Source organism: Amblyraja radiata, chromosome 32 (assembly GCF_010909765.2).
Source record: "Amblyraja radiata isolate CabotCenter1 chromosome 32, sAmbRad1.1.pri, whole genome shotgun sequence".
In the NCBI taxonomy this organism is placed as follows: domain Eukaryota; kingdom Metazoa; phylum Chordata; class Chondrichthyes; order Rajiformes; family Rajidae; genus Amblyraja; species Amblyraja radiata.
The window spans coordinates 9,464,916-9,490,411 of record NC_045987.1 but is presented as its reverse complement, the minus strand read 5'-3'; the positions used below and the strand labels follow the sequence as shown (position 1 = coordinate 9,490,411).

Here is a 25,496-nt window from a genome sequence, read left to right as displayed (position 1 = left end):
TATACTTAATAATGACAGGGAAGAACCCTGCCTTCCCATATCCCCTTCCCAATCTTCTTCTTTCGAGTCCATCTTGTTACAAATGTTGACATCGCTGTCATCGTCCGTCGACAATCAGTGGGAGCCATCACTTGTCGCAATAGGTGATGGTGGTAGCAGAATTAGCTCAGGATACTTCCAGTTTCCAGCCTCGTGACGTGGACCCTTCCCAATGATCCCCCATAAATCAGACTGGTGTAATAGAACCTTAAACCTCAAGAGTCTTTCCATTGTCCAATATTTTTATGCTCCGATACTGATGGGGGTATTAGGAGATGTGAATTAATCAGTTTCAAAATGGATTCCTTTTTCATGCCCTTTTGCTTCTTAATTTTGTTTCATTTCCTTCAGTGGAGATGCCAAACCGGGGTAAAAAGCTCTCAATTAACGATAATGCTCCATGATATAACGTTCTGGAAAGTTTAGGATTTGCCCTACATGTTCAAGTGATGGTGATGGTCCAGTAGGTACTTCTGGCAGCTTGTTCCATATGCCCACTGGTCTCTGCTTAAAAAGGTTGCCCCTTGTGTTCCTATTAAATCTTTCCCCTCTCATCTTAAAACTATGTCCTCTGGTTCTTGATTCCCCTACTCTGAGTAAAAGACTGTGCATTCACTCTATCCACTCCCCCCATGATTTCACACTTCTATAACATCACCCCTTGGCCTGCTGCACCAAAGAGTAAAGTCCTTGCCTGCCAAACCGCTCCCTATAGCTCAGGCCCTCAAGTCCTGGTCATAAATCTTTTCAGCACCCTTTCCAGCTTGCTGACATCCTTTCTATAGCAAGGTGACCAAAACTGAACACAGTACTGCAATATTCACCTATACTCCCAAGTCCCTGGATCTTGAACCAAATTTCAGGTCAGTTTAGTTGAAGTTAAATATGTGATTTGAGTAATAGCTGTAAACTATAACGCTGACCTGCAGCTATCATTGGGGGGGGCACAGATTTTCCATCCAACAGTATTATCCCTTTGTAGAAACCCGATTCATTCCTCGGAGGCCCACCACTCCACACTGCTCTACTCCTCGATGCTTTGATTAAACTAAGCACAGTGTTGCACTCGTAGTGTGTGCTACACAATATCAATTGAGTCCAGTTCCTCTGCACATCTGCAGGCCTGATCCTGTTTTCTGGTTTGGAGCCAGCGTACCGTTCAAGTTTGAAGTGACCTTCCTCGTTAAGCACGTCCTCAGATATTTTGCATGTTTTTTTTCTGTAAAATTCTCTTCCCGCCTTGTAGGCGACACCAGATTTTCAGGAGACCAGGCCTCGTAACTATGTGCTGTCGGCCAGTGCATCTGCGGTAAGACATCGCTGGAGCCTCAAAAATCAACCTCCCAGCTATTTTATAACTCTCTCTCTCTCTCTTTCTCTCCCATATTGTATGATATAAGGATTGGTGACCCTTTTTACTCAATGTAGCAAATTTTAAAACTGCAACCTTGATTTGTGTTGCTAACTCTGGAATGTAATCCTGGAGATTTTTTTACCCTCACCAGCCTTGGTCAAACAGCCTTACTTTGGCTTATATAAACCTTGAAGAAAAAAATCAAGGCGAACATTTTACTAGCTTTTTAAGATTTTTCTGTTGTGAGTTGCTCAGAGTCATGAATCCAGGAGCAACCTCCTGAAACTGAACATTTGATAGCGATTGCAGGCCTATCCTGGAGGTTTGACAACCACCAGCTTAGGTCAGGGCATTTCAGACCCACCAGCATCTACCTAACAGCCTATATATGTTCCATGCATCCTTCTTGTTTTTGACCAACACCTCAATTTCCCTCGTCAGCCAAGCTTCCTTACGTTTGCCTGCTTTGCCCGTCACTCCAACAGGGATGTACATATCCTGAGCTTTCGTCAGCACAGTTTTAAAAAACATCCCACTTGGCCAATGTCCCTTTACCCTTAAATAACCTGTTCCAGTCAACATGAGTGAGACCATCTGTCATACCCTCAAAGTTGGCCTTACCCCAGTTGAGCATTTTAACACGTGGACCCTCACCGTCCCTAACCATAACTATCTTAAACCTAATCGAACTGTGGCCACTGGTCCCAATGATGTAGATGTAATTGTCTCGATCATCCATGAAAGACGGAATACCACCATGTCAAAATGATGTTTAGTTGTCTCTGAGGCAGCTCTCCAAATCCAGGCAAGAGTGAGAAGGGTTGACTGTTTTATACAGGCCTTCCCTGTAGCATGGTGGTTTAATCCAACTGAGTGGCTTGCCGTGGCATGTTCAGTGAGGTTAACAGTCAGCCACATGTCAATGTGTCAGCTGATCCTGTTGACATGGTCATTGGGATCTCTGCATTTCCCCTGTTCCCAATAGTTAATAGTGAGCCTGTTCTGATAAAAAGCATCACCAATCCAATACCATATTTATTACATACCCACTTCTGTCTTTGCTCGGTTTGAAATCCTAATTATCTACCTTGTGTGACAATTTTACACACAAATGTAGCAGAATTTTAGAAGCTCTGGAATGCAGCACAATTTTGGTGTGCAGGTTGATGGTGAATCTAACTTTCACTTTCCCACCTCTGTGGCATTAAAGCCTTAATTTGCCACCTCCTATTCTGCGATGTGAATCCTGCTGCATTCTGCTGAGTCACAATTTTCAATTCTATTTTCAATACTCAGATGGTATGTAATAAGTGACATTAATTGCCCCCTACAGCATTCACCCCCCACTAACCTAGATTAATCTGCTACTAACCCCATAATCATCGAGGAAAGTTGAATTTGTCTTGAGTCTTGTCCAGTGTGTGCTATGGGTGGGGAAGCAGTCAGTGCACCTGCGCAACAGAGGGAGAGACTTATCAACAAATTAGCTCAATAGAATAACTTGATAAATCTGCACTATGGTCCCTAGACCTCCTGCACTGGTATCACTGTGTCAGTTTCCATTTATATTCAGCCTTTAACACAGGAAAGAGTGCCAATGTGCCTCACAAATGCAAAGGCTTAGCCAAGGAAGGTTCTTGTAGGAGGTTGGGGTGGAAGATAGGAAGCTAATGGAAGGAAATCCCAGGGCTTTATGTATTGATGCCTCAAGACACAGTCGCCATGATGGGAGCCTAGACCACAGGAGTCCTGCACTGCCTGAAGACCAGGAGCCGAGGGGCTGGAAGAGGTGACATGAAAGGGGAGGACCATGACCTTGGAGGAATTGTAAAACCTAAAAGAGAATTTTTAATCTGAAGCATTAATTTTGATAAGAATCATTAGAAGGGTTAATCGTTGTTTCTGTGCCACCTGAGAACCCCCAGCAGTGCTGTAAGGTACGTGAGGTGTGGAGATGCTGAAAATCTGCACATGTGCTAAACCATGCACATCCAAAGACTTGGAAACCAGGACGCTTTCTCTGTGAAGGGCAGTGTTTTATGTTGTTTCATTGCCTGAATCTGAAGTACCTTGCGATCTTTTCCTATGTTAAAGACACAATATTTATGCTGCTTTTTGGCATGGTAGATCACACAGTCTTCCAGACGACATTTATGTACATGTCCCGTTTAATAGCATTGTTTTATTTGTGGAATTGGTTCAGGGTTAACTCAGGAAAATATAAGTTCATATTTAATCTTTGTAGTCACTTATTTTTACTCCCGGTTTTTCTTAAGACAAATTCAACTTGAAATTTAACTAAACCAATACTTGTGTTTCATTGAAAGAAAAGAAAACATATTTTAGAACTTTGCACAGATCTGCTCAAACCTGCCCACTGATTATGCTCTAAATGTTGAGAAATGTCCAAGTTCGATTTTTTTTTTAAATTGCGATTTTTGAACAAAGCCGAGAGTTTTGCTCTCTATCTGGCTGGAGTTTTGTCCTGATGGTGAAGCATGAGTGAAGATTCCTACATCACTGCTGGTTTGTATCAGATTTTCTTCAACGCTCACTAGCTGTGTGGGCTATTTCCATGTTGCTGATTTGACTAACTTCTGATCTGATTCTATCGAAAATCATTTTAGTTTTCTTCCTCCAGAGCTTTTGACTATTGAGGTCAGCTTTACACAGACTTGCATTATCCGTTAGCCAAAATAATACTTCTATTGGCAGTGCCTAAAGATCATTAGGTCGGAATTTACTGAGATTTTAACCAAGTTCAAATCAAGGTCTGATCTATGTGCTCCGCACTTTAAGGCAGAATATTTGATCAAGTCAAAAGAATCAGTGGAGGGAAGGGTTTGGGGTGAAACATGGAACTGAGGCCATCTCTGTGTGAATGGCAGAAGGTCTGGGAGGTGGTTCCATCTGGATGTGGTTTGAGGGATGTTACTGGGTGGGGGTGGGTGGGCAAACGTGGGTTCCTAACCCTGAAATGAATGGACTGTGAGAGGATGCAGAGAGATTTTTACAGCACCTTTTGAGTTGGAATGTGTCACATGCCAAATTTGTAAAATGTAGACATTGTGCTGAATTCTTCACCAAAAGGAAGTGCCTTCTGGGCTGGAAATCCAACATTCAGTTAATTTTGTATGTGTTTGCGTTGCCCCAGCATTTCCTCTCTTTTCCCGTGTTGTTGGCCGCACCCTGACTGACATGATATTAGACCTAGTTTGGGTAGGGTGGATATTAGACCATCAGAATTTATCATTACCCACCTGGGATCAAGCTCAGACTGTAGTTGTGCACTCCAGCCTTCCAGCTATTTTGAGTCACCCATCCGTATCCTCCAGAGTTGTTGCCTGACCTGCTGAGTTACTCCATCACCAACATCCACAGTTCCTTGTATCTGCCAACTGCTTTACTCCACTGAGAGACGGAAAATTGGCAGTGAACCTCTGGTAAATTTCATCGACCATGCATATTTCTAATGGACCGGAGTCAGGAACATCCATATTTTAGTCACAAAGTTCAAGGAATCAGATGTGACAGGATTTTCAAGGGAATGTGGGAATCGGAGAAGATTAAAAACAAATTGTTAAGAGCAATCCTTCAAGAAAAATGAACTTTATTGAAGACCCAGTGTCTGTTATATTGTTTAAACCTGCCCTTGGCCTAGAATAATCTTGTAGGAAGGAACTGCAGAAGCTGGTTTAAACTCTAGATAGACACAAAATGTTGGAGTAACTCAGCGGGACAAGCAGTAGTTCTGGATAGAAGGAATGGGTGACGTTTCAGGTCAAGACCCTTCAGTCTGAAGAAGGGTTTCGACCCGAAACGTCACCCATTCCTTCTATCCAGAGATGCTGCCTGTCCCGCTGAGTTACTCCAGCATTTTTGTGTCTATCTAGAGTTTATAATCTGATGTATCAGAGCATTAATTGTGAGCCTTGTTACAAGATGTTTCAGATTGCGTAAAGCATGAACTGAATTAAATGCTAGGACACTAGTTTTAAACTCATTCCATTGAATGAAGCGATGTGTTGCTTATCATCTCTATTTACTTGGAATCTTTCACATTTATGGTTTAAATATGATTTCAAGCAAATCAGATCATCAGTTTTCTAAGCTGCACAAATGAAATTAACAAAACCAGCGCCCAGCCTTGTGAAAGAATTAAGTAAGATATCTCGGCATCGTAGACATGATAATGTGTTTTCACAGTGACATATAGAATTGACTCATGAGCAATAATTTTAAGTTGCTGTTCATAATCACGCAACAAGCAAACTTTGTCTTACACGTGAAATTAATTATATTCCCTGAGGGAATAAGCTAATAGGCCAGCATTGATAGATTGGAGAAATAACAGCACAAACGTAACACTAAGTGTGAGACTAAAACATTAATTTTACTTCGGAGTCACGTGAGTGACTACGTGAAGAAGGGCCGTCCATCTGCGTGCTCGTCATTACGTCTGAAAGCAACGCGCACAACGGACGGGAGCGGCACTGCGACCTCCCAGCCGTTGGGATTTAAAAAAGGCGGCAGGTAAGAAAAGTTGAACCACTTACCCTGCGCTTTCTGTTCGGGATAAGAAGTGATTTTTCTTTCAGAGCACCAAAAATGTCAAAGAGAAGGTCCGCGGGGAAACCGGCTGCCGAAGACCGCAGCGTTCCCGGTAGCGGACGACGCTCATTCTCGCCGACATTGCCGCCGGCGTTAGAACCGGCAGTAGCAGACTTGGTGCAGGAGATCAGCACCGTGGTGGTCCCGGCGGGATGTAAAGCCACCCATAAGTCTGCCAGACCCGTGGACTCGGATGAGTCCGGGGAAGAGGGAAACCCTCCCTCATCGGGAAGCGTCCGAGGACGACTCTCCCACATGGAGCAGCTGGTGGAGAAGCTGCTCCACAATGATAAACTCCGGAGAAAGGAGCATTATCAGCACGAGTCCCATTTACAGACCGTGCCAGCAGCCTCATACTCTGGGCAGCAATATGTCTTTCCCATGGAAGGGGGAAGTACATACGGGGAATACCCGGACTCAGAGTTTGGAAGCACAGGGGGGGAACACTCCCAGGGGGGACTGGAGGAAGTACCCCTACAATCAACTAAATTTGCGATCTCCACAGCACTGGGAGCACCCTTGGATGAAGACCTAGCAAGTAACATCAACTACTTGGCGTCTCATCAACTCAAGGATCTTGTCATGGAAGAAACCCTAAACAGGTACCCCCCACCATCTAACTGTGCTTCCCTCAAGGTTCAAGCGGTGAACCGCATAATTTGGGGACAAATAGGTCCCATAATCAGGAACCAGGAACTGAAGTTCCAAAAAGTGTTAAACCTGCTGGGGTCAGGAATCACTTTGTTTGCAGGAGGTGTGGAAGGAGGCATCCTCACTGAGCGGGAGCAGGATACCATGGCACTGCTATGTAATGGCCGTTTCGAAATAAACTGCATACGGAAAGAGGCTATAAAACCGGCTATAAATTCGAAGTTCGCAGCAATTTGCAAAGCTAGCGACACCCAGCCCGCAAACTACCTGTTTGGGGAAGACCTGTCTAGACAGGTACGGGACCTGGATGATGAGGCAAAAACCGTGCGCCTCATAACAAGAGGTCAGCCCACACCCAGGGGCCCATCCACGAGATTCCACCCCTACAGCTCTCGGCGTTTTACACCTAGAGAGCCAGGCACCGGAGGAAGATTCACCCCTGAGACAAGGTCTTTTTTAGGGGCAGGCCCCAGCAGGCCGATAGCGAGGATGAGGAGAGAGCAACCACTAGCTCTGCTCCCCAAACCTCGCGGACGAAAGCCAGCACCACGACGCCAGTAACAACAGAGGTAAGTCAAACCAGTTCCTCGGGGAACATACCAAACGAACCTCACTTACAACATATTCCGTCTGGGGTCCTTGCGTCCTTATGGCATCAACATTGAATTCCCCCAATTTGGCTAGCCTGTGCTGTCTCCTCCCCTTCCTTCACCCCCTAGCTGTCTCCTCCCACCCTCCCATCCGCCCGCCCTCGGGCTCCTCCTCCTCCTCCCTTTTCCTTCTTTCTTTCCCCACCCCCCATCAGTCTGAAGAAGGGTTTCGGCCCGAAACGTCGCCTATTTCCTTCGCTCCATAGATGCTGCTGCACCCGCTGAGTTTCCCCAGCAATTTTGTGTACCTTCGATATTCCAGCATCTGCAGTTCCCTTTTGAACCTCACTTACAGGTGGGGGGAAGGTTGAAATACTTCTTAAAAGAATGGTGTTGAGTTACTAAGGATCCATTCATACTGCACAGTATAGAAGGATTCAAAATTGAGTTCAATTTAAATTTATCACCACCACCAACACATTCTAATATTCGCACATATGTCTTTTCCCAAAAAGAGACAATGGATATACAAAAAGAAATTAAAACGCTATCTGACAATAATGTCATTGAGAGGTCATACACAGAACCTCACCAATTTATATCCAATATTTTTCCAAAAGAGAAAAAAGATGGAGGGATCCGTATTATTTTGGATCTTACGGAACTAAATACATATGTGCAATACAAACACTTTAAAATGGACAATTTTGGAACAGCAACTCAGTTGGTTTCCAAAAATGGCTATATGGCATGCATCGACCTAAAAGATGCATACTATTCGGTGTCTATTCACAAAGAGTATAGGAGATATTTGAAGTTTACCTGGATGGGTCAATTATGGCAATACAAGGCTCTGCCAAATGGGTTGACATCAGCCCCTAGACTGTTTACCAAATTACTTAAACCAATTCTGGGGCTAATAAGATCTCAAAATCACATAGTCATGGCATATTTGGATGACATTTTCATCTTTGGAGTTACCAAAGAATTGGCGGAAGCAACAGTCAAGGCAACCAAAACCCTGTTTGAAAAACTTGGGTTTCTAATCCATCCAGTAAAATCAAAATTAACTCCTACCAAGGTAATTGATTATCTAGGATTTACTATCAACACAGTAACCATGTTGGTGACTTTGCCAAAAGGCAAACAAAAAGACTTGAGGAAAGCCTGCAATGATCTGATAGAAAAACACAAACCAACTATCAGACAAACAGCAAGTGCTATTGGCAAATTGGTAGCTGCCTTTCCTGCAGTACACTACGGACCTTTGCATTACCAGCATTTACAGCGGGCAAAGGAACGAGCATTGAAATTGCATGCAGGTCAGTTTGGCAAATCAATGCGGTTACCAGCTGAAGCCAATATTGAACTACAATGGTGGATGGCAAACATAAGACTCAGCTCAAGGGAAATCTTAATTGAGAGCCCATCAGTGTTTCTCCAAACCGACGCAAGCGGGTTAGGATGGGGAGCCACAAACACAGCCAGGAGCTGTGGAGGCAGATGGAATGAGCAAGAGTCAACTATACTCCAACTATATGGAATCAATTACCTAGAATTGTTGGGGGCACAATATGGACTCAAGTCTCTCTGTAACAACATGCAACATGTGCATGTTCAAATTCAGATTGATAACACTACTGTGGTAGCATATATCAATCACATGGGTGGTGTAAAATCTGTATCCTGTGACAGATTATCTAACCTCATTTGGCACTGGTGCATCGAGAGGGATATTTGGGTCACGGCAGTATATCTACCAGGAAGATATAACACGGTGGCAGATGCAAGGTCACGAATGTTTAATGACAACATAGAATGGATGTTGAATCGTACGGTATTCAATGAAATAACTATACGATTTGGCACTCCAGATTTGGATCTGTTTGCATCTAGATTAAACCATCAATTACCCAGATATGTGTCCTGGGAGCCAGACCCAGGAGCAGAGTCAGTGGATGCCTTTTCCCTAAACTGGGGAGGAATGTATATTTATGCATTCCCACCATTCTGCCTCATAAATCGATGCTTGACTAAAATCAAGCAAGACAAAGCCACAGGCATTTTAGTAGTACCAGATTGGCCTACACAAGCCTGGTTCCCAAAAATACTGGGGATCATAGTCCAGCCATTAATGGTTGTACCTAAGAGGAGAGATCTCCTAGTAAACCCAGTTTCAGGGAGCAGCCATCCACTTTCTGACTGGATTGATTTGTTGGTTTGCAGATTCTGAGGAGGCCATTTCAAGACATTGGATTATCCGAACGAACTGTGGATGTCATCACAAAGGCATGGAGGGACAGTACCAAAAAACAGTACGCCACTCATATTAAGAAGTGGGAAGCTTTCTGCCATGCAAACGATATAGCATACAACACAGTTCGGATAACGGATGTCTTGGAGTTCCTATCAACCCTGTACCATGACTATAAATTAAGTTATAGCGCAATCAACAGTGCCAGATGTGCACTATCCTCCTATTTGACACTGGAGGCAGGGCACGGGCCGATAGGAACGCACCCCTTCGTAATAAAATTAATGAAGGGAATTTACAATTCGATACCCCCAAGGCCTAGGTACACGGACACATGGGATGTGAGCATGGTACTGACCTTACTTCGTCAGTGGGGACAGCCAACGGCCTTATCTTTGTCTAAACTAACATTGAAAGTGGTAATGCTGATGGCGCTAATAACAGCCCAAAGAGTCCAGACACTACAAAAACTACGACTGGACTACATGACCAGCAACACGAATAATATAACATTCATTGTTCAGGACCTGATCAAACAGAGCAGGCCAGGAATGCCAGGGATGAAGATCCAGTTCCTGGCATATCCAGAGGACCAACGATTGTGTGTGGTAACACATTTACACCACTACCTGAGAGTCACGGAAAACCTCAGAGGCTCAGAACAATCGGTCCTCATCAGCCACAAGAAACCACACCGAAAGGTGTCGACACAAACAATCTCCAGATGGTTAAAGGAGGTAATGGTGGTAGCGGGAATAAATACTCATATCTTTAAATCTCACTCCACCAGGGCTGCATCTACGTCGGCAGCAAGAACGATGGACGTGCCCCTTGATGACATCCTAGCAGCTGCAGGATGGGTGAACGAAAGAACGTTCCAGCGGTTTTATAATAAACCCATAATCGGACCAGGGGTATTTGCTCGTGCCATCTTAAGTTCTGTTACCTAGCTTTCCCACAAGTTTGGAGGGGAAGCAAATAAAACATTTATTTTTCCTTTATTTTAAAGCATCAGTGTCGTTACTAACTATGTTATGTCTGAATGCTTTAACAATAATCTCATCCATGGTCAATCCATTCAGTGAGTGACGCCTGGATTCGTAGCCGGCGTAAAATCACAGAGCTTTGAAATCTTCACGTAGTCACTCACGTGACTCCGAAGTAAAATAGTAAGATTAAACGAGAACTTACCAGTTTGAAGTTTGATCTTGATTTTATGAGGAGTTACGATGAGCGATTACGTGCCCACCGCTCCCACCCTCATACTATCAAGGTCATATGGAAGTTCTAGTTTTTTTTCTCACAATCTTACTATTCTCAGGTCTTCTTAGTTATCTGTGATTTAACACCGCTACTTTGAAGATTGACGCGCACGCAGACGGACGGCCCTTCTTCACGTAATCGCTCATTGTAACTCCTCATAAAATCAAGATCAAACTTCAAACTGGTAAGTTCTCGTTTAATCTTACTATAGTATAGCAGACATTGGTCTTACTGCCAATTAATTAATGCAGTAAACTCTGATTACCCAATGTGCAGAAATCCCAATAATTTGGCATCGGGTTGACTGGGGCACCATTCCTATTCTCCATTTAAACTCATAACAAGTGCGAGGTGATGCATTTTGGAAGATGTGTAGGACAAATATTGTAAATGGTAGATCACTAGTGAATGCTAATGAACAGAGGGATCTTGTGGTTTAAGTTCATAGTTCCCTGAAAGTGGCTACTCGGGTCGATAGGGTGGCGATGAAGGCATATGGTTTGCTTGCCGTTATCCAATTGCCAATTAAATTGAGCATCGATTTGTTGATCATTTCATCCTAATCTATAAATTGCCACTTTTTGTCCCACATTTACAAAACCATACATTACTCTCCTTAAACTCAGACCTTTTGGATTTGCTGATCCTTGATTCAATTGCAGAGACTGTTGACTTCATTCATACTTCAATCCTTTATCTCACTCTTGTGTCCTTTTGGAAAAACCACCCTCTACCTAAAATGTAACCCAGCTTTTGGTTTGTTGATCTCTGGATTTTCTTCATTTGTCAATTGCTGGCAAGTATAGTCCCATATGATGACAACTCTGCTCTAGAGATGTCCCTTACCAGGGTCCGCTGTTTTTTTGCCTCGTTATTCAATGCAAATTCTTAGCCAAGATCTGCGGTCCATATTAAACCATCAAGAGTTAAGATGCTGTTGTCCACAGTACAAATATGTTTTCTGTTCTTCTGCATGTTTGTGTTTATGTTGTGTTATCATCATAGTCTGACCATAGCTTACATTGAACATCAGTAACAATGAGCTCCTTCTCGTGTCAAACACTCATCTCCTTTCTTGTTGCTGTGTGGATTTGCAGCTCTGGAGTGAGGAGGTGACGAAAGTGAGTATCCAAACCCCAGGGAGAAATATCATAGGCACTGGGAAAACTAGGCTGCTGGTTACTTGGTGATTAATATTGGGGAATTTGTAAAGATTTATTAAAAAGGTGTTTTACAGGCAAGTGTCTCGGAATTGATCAGCAATGTTTCAAAAACCTCTGACCAAAATGTGAACTTGCTGCATCTGTGATTCGATCTCCATCTGTTCCCACTTCCATTCTTGGGGATGATTGTCGTTGGTTCAAACATTGGTGAGCGCTATAAGATTGGCTCCTGTGGTAATCCTAATCCCAATCCCCAGTATAATACCTAACCCCAGTATTAATGGCCTATGTCAGGTGATGAAGAGAGGATTTTGGTCATAAGAGGGAAGGTTATGTTTCAGTTTAGACATACAGCATGGTAATAAAAAGCATGGTCTGAAGAAGGGTCTCGACCCGAAACTTCATCCATTGCTGCCGGTCCCGTTGAGTTACTTCAGATTTGCGTGTCTATCGTGGTAATAGGCCCTTTAGCGCACTGAGACCACACTGACCATTGATCACCCGTTCACACTAGTTCTACAGTATCCCACTCTCTAGGGGCAATTTACAGAGCCCAATTAATCTGGAAACCTGCATGTCTGTGGGATATGGGAGGTAATCAGAGCACCTGGAGGAAAACCACACTGGAGAAAGTGCAAACTCCACACAGAGAGCACACAGGGTGGGGATAGAATGTGAGCGCTGTGAGGCAGCAGCTCTGCCAGCTGCACCACCGCGCTGCCCTATGTGATGTGAAGAAGAGTGATGACTGTTCCAGTGTGGCCATTGATATTGAGGCAGGGTTCTGATTTAATAACAGCAGTGGTGAGGGAATTCTGTGCAATGCTACAACACACTCAGACCTTCCCCAAAAGATCCCGGTAATAAACGCCCCACAACAAGGTACAGATCATTGATGATGGGGATTGAGGACATGCACCCATTTGTGCAGATTACCTTAAAACGGTACAGCAGCTCGAGAGCTCTCAATTCATCAATCAGTACTGTGAAGAAATGCGGAGAGGCCAGGGGACTGAGATGTCAAAAATAAGACGTTTATATATTTTTTTAAGTGGAACATGATTCTCTAATGTGAAATTTATCGAGCACTGCACAGTAAAACACCTTGCTCCCAATATTAACAAAAGCGGGGCAACACTGATTCTGTATAATAATCAAATGTGAGATGTCTACTGTTTCACATTTATTACATTTTGCATTCAAACGGTATGTAATTTTTCACTGAAAAACCAAGTAGATGGCACTTGAACTTGGGGATGGATCAACCCTCTCCGGCTGCCAGAGTGTTGAGCAGGTTGCTCTGTATTTGCCATGTGGCCAATGCTCTGGTCTTTCCATGTCTATTGGGGTGGGAGGAGATCAATGATGTTAAAGCTGCAATGTATAGAACACACTGAAGCAACCACTGATGTTGTGCTTCGTAAAACATCATAACCTTTACATAGGAAATCAAATTATATTCTTTACACCAAAGGCATGAATTAATTCCATTTTCTAGTGTACTTTTGTTGCAGCTTTATCAACAGATGGAATCTGGCTTTTCCTGGGTATTTTCAGATTTTAAATATTTTTAATAATTTAATTGATTAACCATGCATGGAATTAAGACTGCTCAAGGAAATAAAAGGTGTGTGTTAATACGCGGGTCTAACACTGATGATTCAGATACCTTTATTGCATCAAGCTGATCCGGTTTATCCTTACTGACTCTTGCAAAGTGACTGCCCACAGCTTGCTCCACCTTGTGTTGGATTCTATTTTAATCTGACCCGTTTAACACATTAATGGGATAGCTGGCTTTTGGCCCTGGTCTTTCATTTTCTAACATTTTATTGATGTTCTCGCTTGAATATCTTTTCTGGTTTCTGGGGCGGCGGGAATCTGCGATGATATTTATAATGCACTATATAATGTAATATAATGTTTTATATTAACATTGGCATGTTTTTATTTGCTCCTTTCACCGACCGAAAGAATAATGATACTTGCAACCAGTTTTGGCCCTTTGTGCTGAGAATGAGATCTATCTCTTCAACTGTCAAAATAATTTCCCATTGATGATTCTCTTGCATGTAATAAATTGTAGCTCACTTCAGCCAGACTTGGTTTGGTCAGTCAGCCAGACTGCAGCTGACTGCATTGTTTAATATTGAGAAACATTAGTGCCAGTACACATTAGATGTGGTGGAGTTTAAACAGAGGTATGAACTACTGGAGATCATTGTTAATCTGTTGGAAAGTGTTAATGAATGACTCATACAATTTCTCCCTCTTTTTATAATCTTTTGGTTGTACATTTTAAGACAAGCATTTTTACATAGGGCCATTTAGTCACGAATATTTGTTTCTGTTTAACAACTAGCCGGTGAATATAATATATTAACTGTTCAGCCATCTGGGCTGGAAGCAAAACATTGGCTACTCTAGAGATGTATGACCATTTATCACGTGTAGGAACGAACTGCAGATGCTGGTTTAAACTGAAGATAGACACAAAATGTTGGAGTAACTCAGCGGGACAGGCAGCATCTCTGGTGAGAAGGAATGGGTGACGTTTTTGGTCGAGACCCTTCTTCAGACTGGTTAAGGATAAGGGTAGCGAGAGATATAGGCGATGATGTAGAGAGTTAAAGAACAATGCAATGAATGCAAAAAAGTTACGATGATGAAGGAAGCAGGCCATTGTTAGCTGTTTGTTCGATGAAAACGAGAAGCTGGTGCGACATGGGTGGGGGACGGATAGAGAGACTTTTTCTACACTTCTTCCCACCTGTCCTGCTGAGTTACTCCAGCCTTTTGTGTCTATGAACATTCATCATGTTTAATGCCAATGAGGTTTCTGACTAGACAAAGCTATTCACCTGATCAGTTAACCACACCTAAAGCTGTCAGGCATTCCCCCCCCCAATCATAACCGACCCTCATTCCTGATGGCCCCAGTGTCACTACCGGGAGCTCTTCTTCCAAGGTTTGCCTGGGATCTTGTCCCTTACACCGCAGCTTTGTTCTTTAAGTTGATGCAGGGCATACTTGAGTCTTGCAGAAATGAGTGAGAAATCCAATCCCACTTTCAAATCAGCAATATGTTCAAAGAAAGGTGTGCGTTCTGTGTATCTACTGTGTTTAGCAAACCACACATATAAACACACTTTGAACACCGGGCAATATGTCTCATCCAGTGTGAGGGGGTGGGACTTACCGCAGCCAGCACTTTCACTCAGCGACCAAACTCCACAAGGTCATCTGTTGCCAGCCCTGATTTGTTCCGGCCTTTTCTCGCCTCCAGTTCCTATTCCCTTCCCCTCTCCCCCCACCCCCCTTCCCCTCTCCCCCCACCCCCCTTCCCCTCTCCCCCCACCCCCCTTCCCCTCTCCCCCCACCCCCCTTCCCCTCTCCCCTCTCCCCCCACCCCCCTTCTATCTTTCATGTCTGAAGAAGGGTTTCAACCCATCTATTCCTTTTCTCCAGAGATGCTGCCTGACCCGCTGAGTTATTCCAGCATTTCCTGTCTCTTCACCACACACCATGTCACCAAACTCTACTCACTTGTTTTAGTATTTCCCAGTAAAATAGTGAGTAGAGGATGGTTACCAATCTAGTGTGTGAAATAGATTCTATGTACATGCAGGAGAGAGTGCTTCACACTGATGGTGAAACCAGCTCTCTTCTCCATTCTGGCTGGCCCCTAAGATGATGGTCAGTTAAAGGGCCTGTCCCACTTTCACGACCTAATTCACGACCTCTGCCGAGTTTGCCCTTGACTCATACTCACACCAGGGTCGTCACAAGGTCATAGGTAGGTCGTAGGTAGGTCGTGATGCTAGCTGTAGGTACTCGTGGCATCAAGTAGGTCGGGGCGTTTTTCTAGCGCGATGAAAAATGTCCACGAGTAAAAAAGGTCGTGAATTAGGTCGTGAAAGTGGGACAGGCCCTTTAAGGTGCTACTCTCCTTGGTCTCCAGACCATGAACCCTTTTTGCCATGACCACTGTGCTCTTGTTCATTTCCAACTCGAAATTTGTGGCTTGCAATTCACTTTTTTCCATGTTGTTTATTTTTTTGTCCCATTTTGTGTGTTTAAACCATTGCGAGGGATGGCTTCAAGATGATCCAATGCATGTGTGTCTGGATTGATAAACCACCTACTACAAAATCCGTGGGCTTACAGGCAATATACAAGCTGATCGCATTGAAATATGTTAGCATTTGTAAAATAGGCGAAGAGAATTGATCTTTTATTTGTATCTGCAATGAACCGATTAATTTAGTTACAGTTGCACCAAATTGGCCAACTCAAAGTCATAAACACTAACAAGCCCATTAGATGAGTGATAGGAGTTCAGAGCCTGGAGAATAGAGGTTGTGCAACAGCTGTCTATACCTCATTACGGAATGGTTGGCCCAGCTCTGAGTTTTACCCTGCTCCAATATTAGTGTGTTCGTGGTTCTTCTGGAAAGATCTGGCAGTGAAATTGAGTAGTGTATATGCATTTAACCATTTTACACCCAGGCACCACCTTTAATGCAATTTATGGATGAATTGAGGCAGCAGCCTAGTAGAATGTCCATTGACAAGAGTATCCAATCTAGACAGCCTTCTCGATTGTCTTTGAGAAACTCAAACCTGTTGTGAGAATCGCCAAATCTTGACGTCCGAGTTGCTGATGGTTCACTCATCGAAACACAGGCAGATGACTGCACAAAGGAAGCAATCTGGACAGATGCATAATGGTTGCTTTGGAAAATGTAAATCAACACTGGTTTGTATTGGTGGCTGTGTGAGTTGTTTGCAGATTGCCGTGTTAATGTGTAACTTTGTTCAGGTTTTGCCTTTCCCCCACCCACCCACCTTTCCATTTGCAGGCAGAGCAAGAGTTGCGAGTGGCACAGACGGAGTTTGACCGGCAAGCTGAGGTGACCAGGTTACTGCTGGAGGGCATCAGCAGCACTCACGTACGTCACTGAATGCAACAGGGACATTTCTGTTTGTGGCAATTTATAATGTTCCATGCCCCTTTGCTTCATATATTTAAAATGTTCCGTGCTTCCTACCAAAAAAGGATGTGCTGGCTCTGGAGAGGGTCCAGCGGAGGTTTTTAAGAATGATCCCAGGAATGAGTAGATTAACATATGATGAGCGTTTGACGGCACTGGGCCTGTACTCGCTGGAGTTCAGAAGAATGAGGGGAGGGCTTCATTGAAACATACAGAACAGCGAAAGGCTTGGATATAGTGGATGTGTAGAGGATGTTTCCATTAGTGGGAGAGTCGAAGATTAGAGGTCATATAGCCTCAGAATTAAAGGATGTTCTTTTAGGAAGATGAGGAGGAATTTCTTTAGTCAGAGGGTGGTGAATCTGTGGAATTCTTTGCCACAGAAGGCTGTGGAGGCCAAGTCAGTGATATTTTTAAGGCAGAGATAGATAGAATCTTGATTAGTACAAATGTCAGGTTATGGGGAGAAGGCAGGAGAATGGGGTTAGGAGGGAGAGATTAGCCATGATTGAATAGCGGAGTAGACTTGATGGGCCGAATGGCCTAATTCTGCTCCTATCACTAATGATCTTAGGAAATCTAACGCCGTCTCTGGCAGCATTGGATTTATATAGACTTTAAAATGTGGAAATGGGTCATTCACTGAACTGCTTTATATGGTTGTCCATAGCCTACATTAACCTCTTTGCCCCACATCATCTCAACCTATCAACATGCTCTTCTGATGTACCTTCCCTCATCTGCTTATCAAACCTTTTAAACACTTGACCCAACCGCTCCCTATGGCAGCGAGTCCCTCATTCCAGCTGCACAAACTGTAGTTGAATTCCCTACTAAATGTATCAGTGAGACTCCATTATTTATAACTCCTGGTTTCATTTTCTCCCCATCTGCCCTGTTAAGTCCTTTAATAATTTCCAACCTTTCACATGTTTTACTTGTGCCGTCTTTTAAATCTAATATTGAGCATCAGCACAAGAGGCTATCGAGCCAGTCCAAAATTCTTGACAAGTCCCCAGTTGTATAGCACAGAAATGGGCACATCTGCCCATCACATCTGCCCTCCACATCTGCCCTCCACATCTGCCCTCCACTGCCCATCACATCTGCCCTCCACATCTGCCCTCCACTGCCCATCACATCTGCCCTTCACATCTGCCCTCCACATCTGCCCTCCACTGCCCTTCACATCTGCCCTTCACATCTGCCCTTCACATCTGCCCTTCACATCTGCCCTCCACATCTGCCCTTCACATCTGCCCTTCACATCTGCCCTCCACATCTGCCCTCCACTGCCCATCACATCTGCCCTTCACATCTGCCCTTCACATCTGCCCTTCACATCTGCCCTTCACATCTGCCCTTCACATCTGCCCTCCACTGCCCTTCACATCTGCCCTTCACATCTGCATTGACCGTCAAGCACCCATCTACATTAACCCAATTTTTTGCCTTCTGCATCTGCGTCAACTACCCAGCACCTCCCCAACCTCTACCCACCCCGATTATCTATCCAATCGTCTACACTAGGGATCCAGTGTGGCAAGGGAACCCCTCATGGGCACAAGGAGAACGTTTGTGTTGTACACAGACAGCCTCTGGAGATCAGGATTGAACCCAGATCCCTGGAACTATGAAGAAGCAGCATTACCTGCTGCAGCACTGTGACGCCCAGTCTAATTAAACTCAATCCCCTGCTCATACCTTATCGCCCTGCAACTGATTTTTACCCTTTATCTTTCCAAGTATTTAAATGTCCAATTTTTTTTATTTTGCTAGTTATTATTGAATCTACATTGCAGCAGTTGTGTAGGGTATAGTCTTAGTTCCTTAGTATGATGTGTTATTGCATGTAATGAGGTGGGAGTTACATGGCATGGCTGTACTCTGATGCTCAGTATTGACCAGGATAGAGGGTCTGATCAATGTTAAATGGGGAGGAAGCTCAACGGTTTAAAGGATACAGCAGTAACATTAACACATTCAGCAGTTTGTTGAGGACCTCGTGCTGCTGATGGGATACAATTAGAGCCAGTTGGTTCTTAGATTGACACAAAAAGCTGGAGTAACTCAGCGGGACATATGTAACCTACATACTTGTATGTCTTTGGTGTGTGGGAGGAAACCAAAGATCTCGGGGAGAATGTACAATCTCCATACAGACAGCACCTGTAGTTGGGATTGAACCTGGGTCCCTGGTGCTGAAAGGCAGCAACTCTACCATTGCGGCACCATGCCGCCCTTCTAACTGAAATAACTGTTTCCTGCAAAAGGACTGTCCCCCCTCTTACTTCCGAATTAATCCAGAGACTACCCTGCCTGAATGCTACATCAGGGGGAGATTATGTTGCCATTTCTTTATGGTCTGAATAGGAAGTCATATTCAATTGAATAATTCAAAGCAACAGATTGTGGTTGTAGAAACAAGTTGAAACCTCTCTCTCTCTCTCTCTACAGATCAACCACCTGCGCTGTCTGCATGAGTTTGTGGAGGCTCAGGCCACATATTACGCCCAGTGTTACCAGTATACAGTCGACCTGCAGAAACTCCTGGGCAGGTGAGCAGCTGCGGCACCAAATTAAGTATTCAGAAGCAATTATCCGAGTTAATTTCAAACATTCCATGCGACATGTACAGACTCTGGGTGCTGTTATAAGGAATATTAGATCTGCCGGAACGACACAATAAATCTCACCTCTGCAGTGGCACCCATGTCCAGAGATTAAATGAATCCATCAAGGCTACATTAGAGGGCATGTCTAATCATAGTGATAGTAGTTATGTTAGTTAACTGATAAATCCAAGTGTTCAAATCCAAAACTTGTATCAGTAAAAGGAACCATGGAATTGGGGTAAAACCCCTTCATTAATGTTCTTTAGGAAGGAACCTTATCGTTAAGGCCTGTGTATGACTTCATCCCGTAATAGCTTGATAGACCTACTGTCTGAAACCGTCTAGCAAGATACTCCAATATAGCAGCAGATGTGGGGCTTCACCAGGCCAGCGACAAGTGCCCAGTAAATGAAGTTAAACTGCTTACACTGGTAAAACAACACTAAATATTAAGCATGTGAAGAAATGTAAAACCATCTAACATATGATTGGAGAGCCATGTTTTTGAATTTGTTTGCAAACAATTAATGAATACATTCTATATAAATATCTCCCTGCATTTTTGAATGACTCTTCAGTGTATGTTCCATACGCTGCTTTTCCCCCAACATCCGCTGGTCACTGATTATCTGTCACTGAATCTGATTGTCTAGCTCTAGTAAGTCACTCTTGAATCGGGAGGTACTGAAGTAACATCTAATTGTTAATTGCACCATCCTCAGCCGATGAGACAGATTGAGCAGAGGATCTGGAGCTAACATTGTATTTCCGCAGCATCTCAGTGGTGACCTTTCATGAAAGGCTGTTCTTTAAATATTTTTATAACCTCATTATGATTTTCATTTCATGCTTTCAGCTCCGATGGTGAAATGTAAGTATAAATCTTGGATTTATGATATAATGCGTAACCAGTGAAAACTCCTGTCTACGATAACAAAGAGAAATAATTTCAGCACTTTAATCTGTATCTGCCCACCTTCCATGAAACTCAAACCTCCTTCCATATTTCATCTCCCTTCCTTGCATGGAGGAGTATTTCTCCCATCCAGTAAAACCCATGACTTGCAGTCTTGACTGTATCAAAATAAACACATCAGGACCTTGGGTGTAAACTGATACATGTAAACAGTGCAGGAAGAAACTGCAGATTTTGGTTTAAACTGAAGATAGACACAAAAAGCTGGAATAACACAGCGGGCCAGACAGCATCTCTGGAGAAAAGGAATAGGTGACGTTTCGGGTCGAGACTCTTCTTCAGACTCGTCACGTGAAGAGTCCTGTTCACCTGCAGCCAATGTTGAGCAGCTGTTATAGAGTTAATCCCCACGACACTGTGTTCAATGGCTGACTTGCCCAAGCCTGCTTTCGTGTCGTAACCCAAGGATCAATTCAAACAAGGTAAACGGCCAAGAAATTGTGTATTTGTGGCTAGCACTGAGCTGAAGGTGAGGCGCTATATGAATCCCAACCATTATTAGAAAACAAACCCAATTTACTCGAGAACTAAGGAAACAATTTGCAGTAAATCCACCCAATAAAAGGACAACTACTACAGAAAACGCAGTGTGAAATATTGTTACACATCACTTATGTGCATAAAATCTTGTTTCCTTACCTTACACTGGCCTGCTTTTCATCTCTAGACCCTGCCCACCCATCTGCTAATAAACCTCCCCTCACCTGTATTCACTTGCCAGACTTTATCCCGTCACCACCTATTTTCCTGCTTCCCCCCCCCCCCCCCTGCTATGATCCAAAATATCACCTGCCCATTCCCACCACAGATGCCTGACTTCCTGAGCTCCTCCGGCACTTTGTATTTTGTGCAAGATTCCAGCATCTGCAGTTCTTCGTGTCTCAAGTTCATCAACTTACTGGTTCACCCTTACATTTTACCATCCTTGGCAGCCAGTTGTAATCAGACCTTGTCATGTGAAAAGCCTGGAAACATGTGACCTCACCCACCATAAACTACACTCAGACACTAATATGTCTTCTCAATTTAGTTAAATGAATGTCTTTGTGTTAGTTAACTAGAGCTGCAAACCTGTGTTGTGATTTACATTTCATTGTGAAGTGACGGGTCTGACCTTGCCTTTGTTTCAGGTTCCCTGGTGCATTTGTGGGCGAAACCAACACACAGGTTCCACCCAGTGGTGTTTCCCCCTCTGCTGCAACCATCCCTGTGGTCCCAGCAGTGGTAGGGCCTTGCAACCCATCAGCACCCTCGATGACGTTCACTGAAGTGAGCCCCCCTTCCACTGGGACAAGGAAGGCTCGTGTTCTCTACGACTATGATGCAGCTGACTCCAGTGAGCTTGAGCTTCTCGCTGATGAGGTGAGTCTCCATTGAGTTGTTCCTCAGGGGTTTCCTCGACTCGATCACTGTTACCCTCATCTTCCACAAGTGGCCAGCGGCTTTTTAAACAAGCTGACATTTCACATCCATATTGTGGTGCAGATACGCATCAACCAGAATATTCGATCAAGCTCAGTTGGTTGCTTGAGGGTGCAGGGGTTACGGGGAGAAGGCAGGAAAATGGGATGAGGAGGCAGAGATCAGCCATGATTGAATGGCGGAGTAGACTCGATGGTCCGTGTGGCCTAATTCTACTCCTGTAACTTGTGAACATGCTTGTGATATCGTTTATCATAATGAACTTGGATTTCCCTGTATTAATTCATTCTGCTCGATAGCATCTCCAAAAGCTATCCTAATGTTTTTTTTTAAAGATTTTTAACCAAATGAGCTGATAGCTATCCAGCGTGTTTGTTCTTTCATTGACAGAATAGATTTAATTTAATTTGTGCACAACATCACTAGTGGAATCATAACACCTATTTTTCATCAAGTGGATCTCAAATTGGTTTGATTGAAGAGTAGGTTATGATTTGTACAGCATTGTAACGTGGTTGTAAACAAGTATCACTTGCCTCAATTATTATTATTTTACATTATTGTGAGATTAAGCCCAATTAGAGGATTGAGGATCAAGGATAATTTGCGCTTGGATGTAATTCAGTCTTCATTTTAAGGTCATATGATCTGACCTTACTTCCTTTATAAATTGCTCTCCATGTTTCCAATGGGCCCAGGCTGCCTATATGTCACATAATACTATATACCTCCTGCACAACACAAAGTGTTGGAGGAACTCAGCATGTTAGGCAGCATCTGGGGAGGGAATGGACAGGCAACTTTTCAGGTCAGGACCCGTTCTGAAGTGACATCTGTGGGCAAGTGGGACAAGCTTAGATGAAGCATCTGGTCGGCAGGGGCAAGTTGGGCCGAAGGGCCTGTTTCCGTGCTGTGTGACCCTGTCAATTGAACGACTTCTTTCAATGTTTGAATTTGCAGCTCATTACAGTGTATAGTCTGCCGGGAATGGATTCTGATTGGCTGATGGGAGAAAAAGGCAACAAGAAAGGGAAGGTGCCTGTCACGTACCTGGAGCTGCTGAACTAACATCCTGTCACCACCTCTGCCCAACGTGAAGGCTCAGCACGTGCACAAACTCCACACCGACATTCACTCACTCACCAACCTCATTTCATTCATTCCAAACTCTTTCTGGTGACTTCAGTTGTACCAGAAAGCTGCAAAAAGTGTGCAAATAGTTGATAATGCCATATTTTAAATTATTTTGTTCCAATTTAAAATATCACAAACCTGTATTAAAATGTCACTTTTGAACCACTTGCTTGGAAAAGCCCAATTATAATTTATAATGAGACAATGGACATCTGTGGAAACGAGCATTGAGCTTAATGGTTGCATGGTTTGCTCGTGGATGCTTTTCTAGTGCACACACTGAAGAATCCCTTAATACAGGTTTGCCCTGTTTGCAGAACTCCATTGATGTATCTGGCCATATCATGTAACAACTCATGCCATCAAGAAGCAGTCAGGTAGATTGTTTTTTTCCCCAGTAAAGATGGGAGAAAATAAAGTTGAGACTCCTGTGCAGGTTTACAACAAGCCTTCAAGCACTAAGTGTGTACACACCTGGAAGGTGATTTACTTTTAAAGAAGAATTTTACGTCCTGTGCAAGGGACTTTTTGCTTGTCATTTAAATCCAAGGGGTTGTTATGTTTTGAATTTTCTTAAGGGCTTGCAAGTGTACAGTGTCTCTACATCGGAGGTAGTCCGAGAAAGTTAACTATTTGTGTTTGGACGTGGGGATGAGCAAGGAGTAACTACACTGAATGATACTCTTCAATGGGTCAAACATTTTCCATTCACTCTCCTGATCACAAGAAATGTCAGATGCAATTATATTTAAAACTAAACACAGGATTTAGATTAAATCAATTTTACACTATAATTCTCTTTTTGTAATTTAATTTTTTAGGATAATTTCTGTTTCAAAATGATCTAAGTTAATGGAATTGAACCACTTAAGGGCATTGGAATTGTAGTTTTTGTCCTTTTCCTGTTGGGTATAAATGTTCACTCCTTGTGTAAATGTATAATGCAAGGTCCTGGTCGCGTGTTCATACCCTGGCTAGTAATGTCTGCATCAATGTGTACCAACTCCTTCAATCCGATTTGGGTGTATTTGCTGCCTGTTAATGCTGTACTACACATAGTGAATGAACTTTAATAAAGCATTCCTCAACCAGCCTCTCTCCATGTGGATTTTCAGTCTCAAACATCTTGCTTCCATCCTGTTACAGTGTGTTAATACTGTGTCGCAATTTCGGATTGATGAACAGAAAGGTGATGCTGTTGCCTTGTTGAAGAAGCCGCAACTCCAGCGAGCGGGTTGGAGGAAGGACCCAGTCGCAGGTGGTAAACTTATTAGTGTATTGTTTGAAGGAGTTACTAATAATGTTTCCTAAAGTGTGCATCCTTTAAGTCAACAGTTTTTAAATTAGGTCAGATTTACGCAGCACAGCCCATCTAATTCGTAACCCACTGACTCCCACAGTAATCTGGACTACACCTCCTATCTTTCCTCTTGCAAAGATACAGTGGCTTGCAAAAGTACTCATACCCCTTGAACATTTCCACATTTTGTCACGTTACAACCACAAACGTAAATGTATTTTATTGGGATTTTATGTGATAGACCAACACAAAGTGGTGCATAATTGTGAAGTGGAAGGAAAATGATACATGGTTTTCAAATTTGTTTACAAATAAAAAACTGAACAGTGTGGCGTGCAAAAGTATTCAGCCCCCCTGAGTCAATACTTTGTAGAACCACCTTTCGCTGCAATTACAGCTGCAAGTCTTTTGGGGTATGTCTCTACCAGCTTTGCACATCTAGAGACTGAAATTTTTGCCCATTCTTCTTTGCAAAATAGCTCAAGCTCAGTCAGATTGGATGGAGAGCGTCTGTGAACAGCAATTTTCAAGTCTTGCCAGAGATTCTCAATTGGATTTAGGTCTGGACTTTGACTGGGCCATTCTAACACATGAATATGCTTTGATCTAAACCATTCCATTGTAGCTCTGGCTGTATGTTTAGGGCCGTTGTCCTGCTGGAAGGTGAGCCTCCGCCCCAGTCTCAAGTCTTTTGCAGACTCTAACAGGTTTTCTTCCAAGATTGCCCTGTATTTGGCTCCATCCATTTTCCCCATCAACTCTGACCAGCTTCCCTGTCCCTGCTGAAGAAAAGCATCCCCACAGCATGATGCTGCCACCACCATGTTTCACAGTGGGGATGGTGTGTTCAGGGTGATGTGCAGTGTTAGTTTTCCGCCACACACAGTGTTTTGCATTTAGGCCAAAAACTTCAATTTTGGTCTCATCTGACCAGAGCACCTTCCTCCACATGTTTGCTGTGTCCCCCACATGGCTTGTGGCAAGCTGCAAACGGGACTTCTTATGGCTTTTTTTCAACAATGGCTTTCTTCTTGCCACTCTTCCATAAAGGCCCGATTTGTGGAGTGCACGACTAATAGTTGTCCTGTGGACAGATTCTCCCACCTGAGCTGTAGATCTCTGCAGCTCCT

General features: G+C 43.5%; 1 protein-coding gene across 9 annotated transcripts in view; it reads left to right on the top strand.

Annotated features, from left to right (window-relative positions):
• The window catches only part of sh3glb2 (SH3 domain containing GRB2 like, endophilin B2), a 65,397-nt gene extending 41,240 nt beyond the window's left edge, over positions 1 to 24,157 (top strand). For 2 of the 9 annotated variants that reach the window (XM_033049130.1, XM_033049129.1), the window contains 7 exons: positions 1,286 to 1,348; positions 11,860 to 11,883; positions 16,788 to 16,877; positions 19,377 to 19,477; positions 20,391 to 20,405; positions 21,641 to 21,872; positions 22,893 to 24,157. In XM_033049130.1, coding sequence (XP_032905021.1) covers positions 1,286 to 1,348; positions 11,860 to 11,883; positions 16,788 to 16,877; positions 19,377 to 19,477; positions 20,391 to 20,405; positions 21,641 to 21,872; positions 22,893 to 23,000 — 633 coding nt within the window. In that variant the 3' untranslated portion in view covers positions 23,001 to 24,157. The remainder of the gene's footprint in view (positions 1 to 1,285; positions 1,349 to 11,859; positions 11,884 to 16,787; positions 16,878 to 19,376; positions 19,478 to 20,390; positions 20,406 to 21,640; positions 21,873 to 22,892) is intronic. The other 7 variants (XM_033049135.1, XM_033049133.1, XM_033049134.1 and 4 more) reach the window with 5 other exon arrangements.
• Positions 24,158 to 25,496: the final 1,339 nt, after the last annotated feature.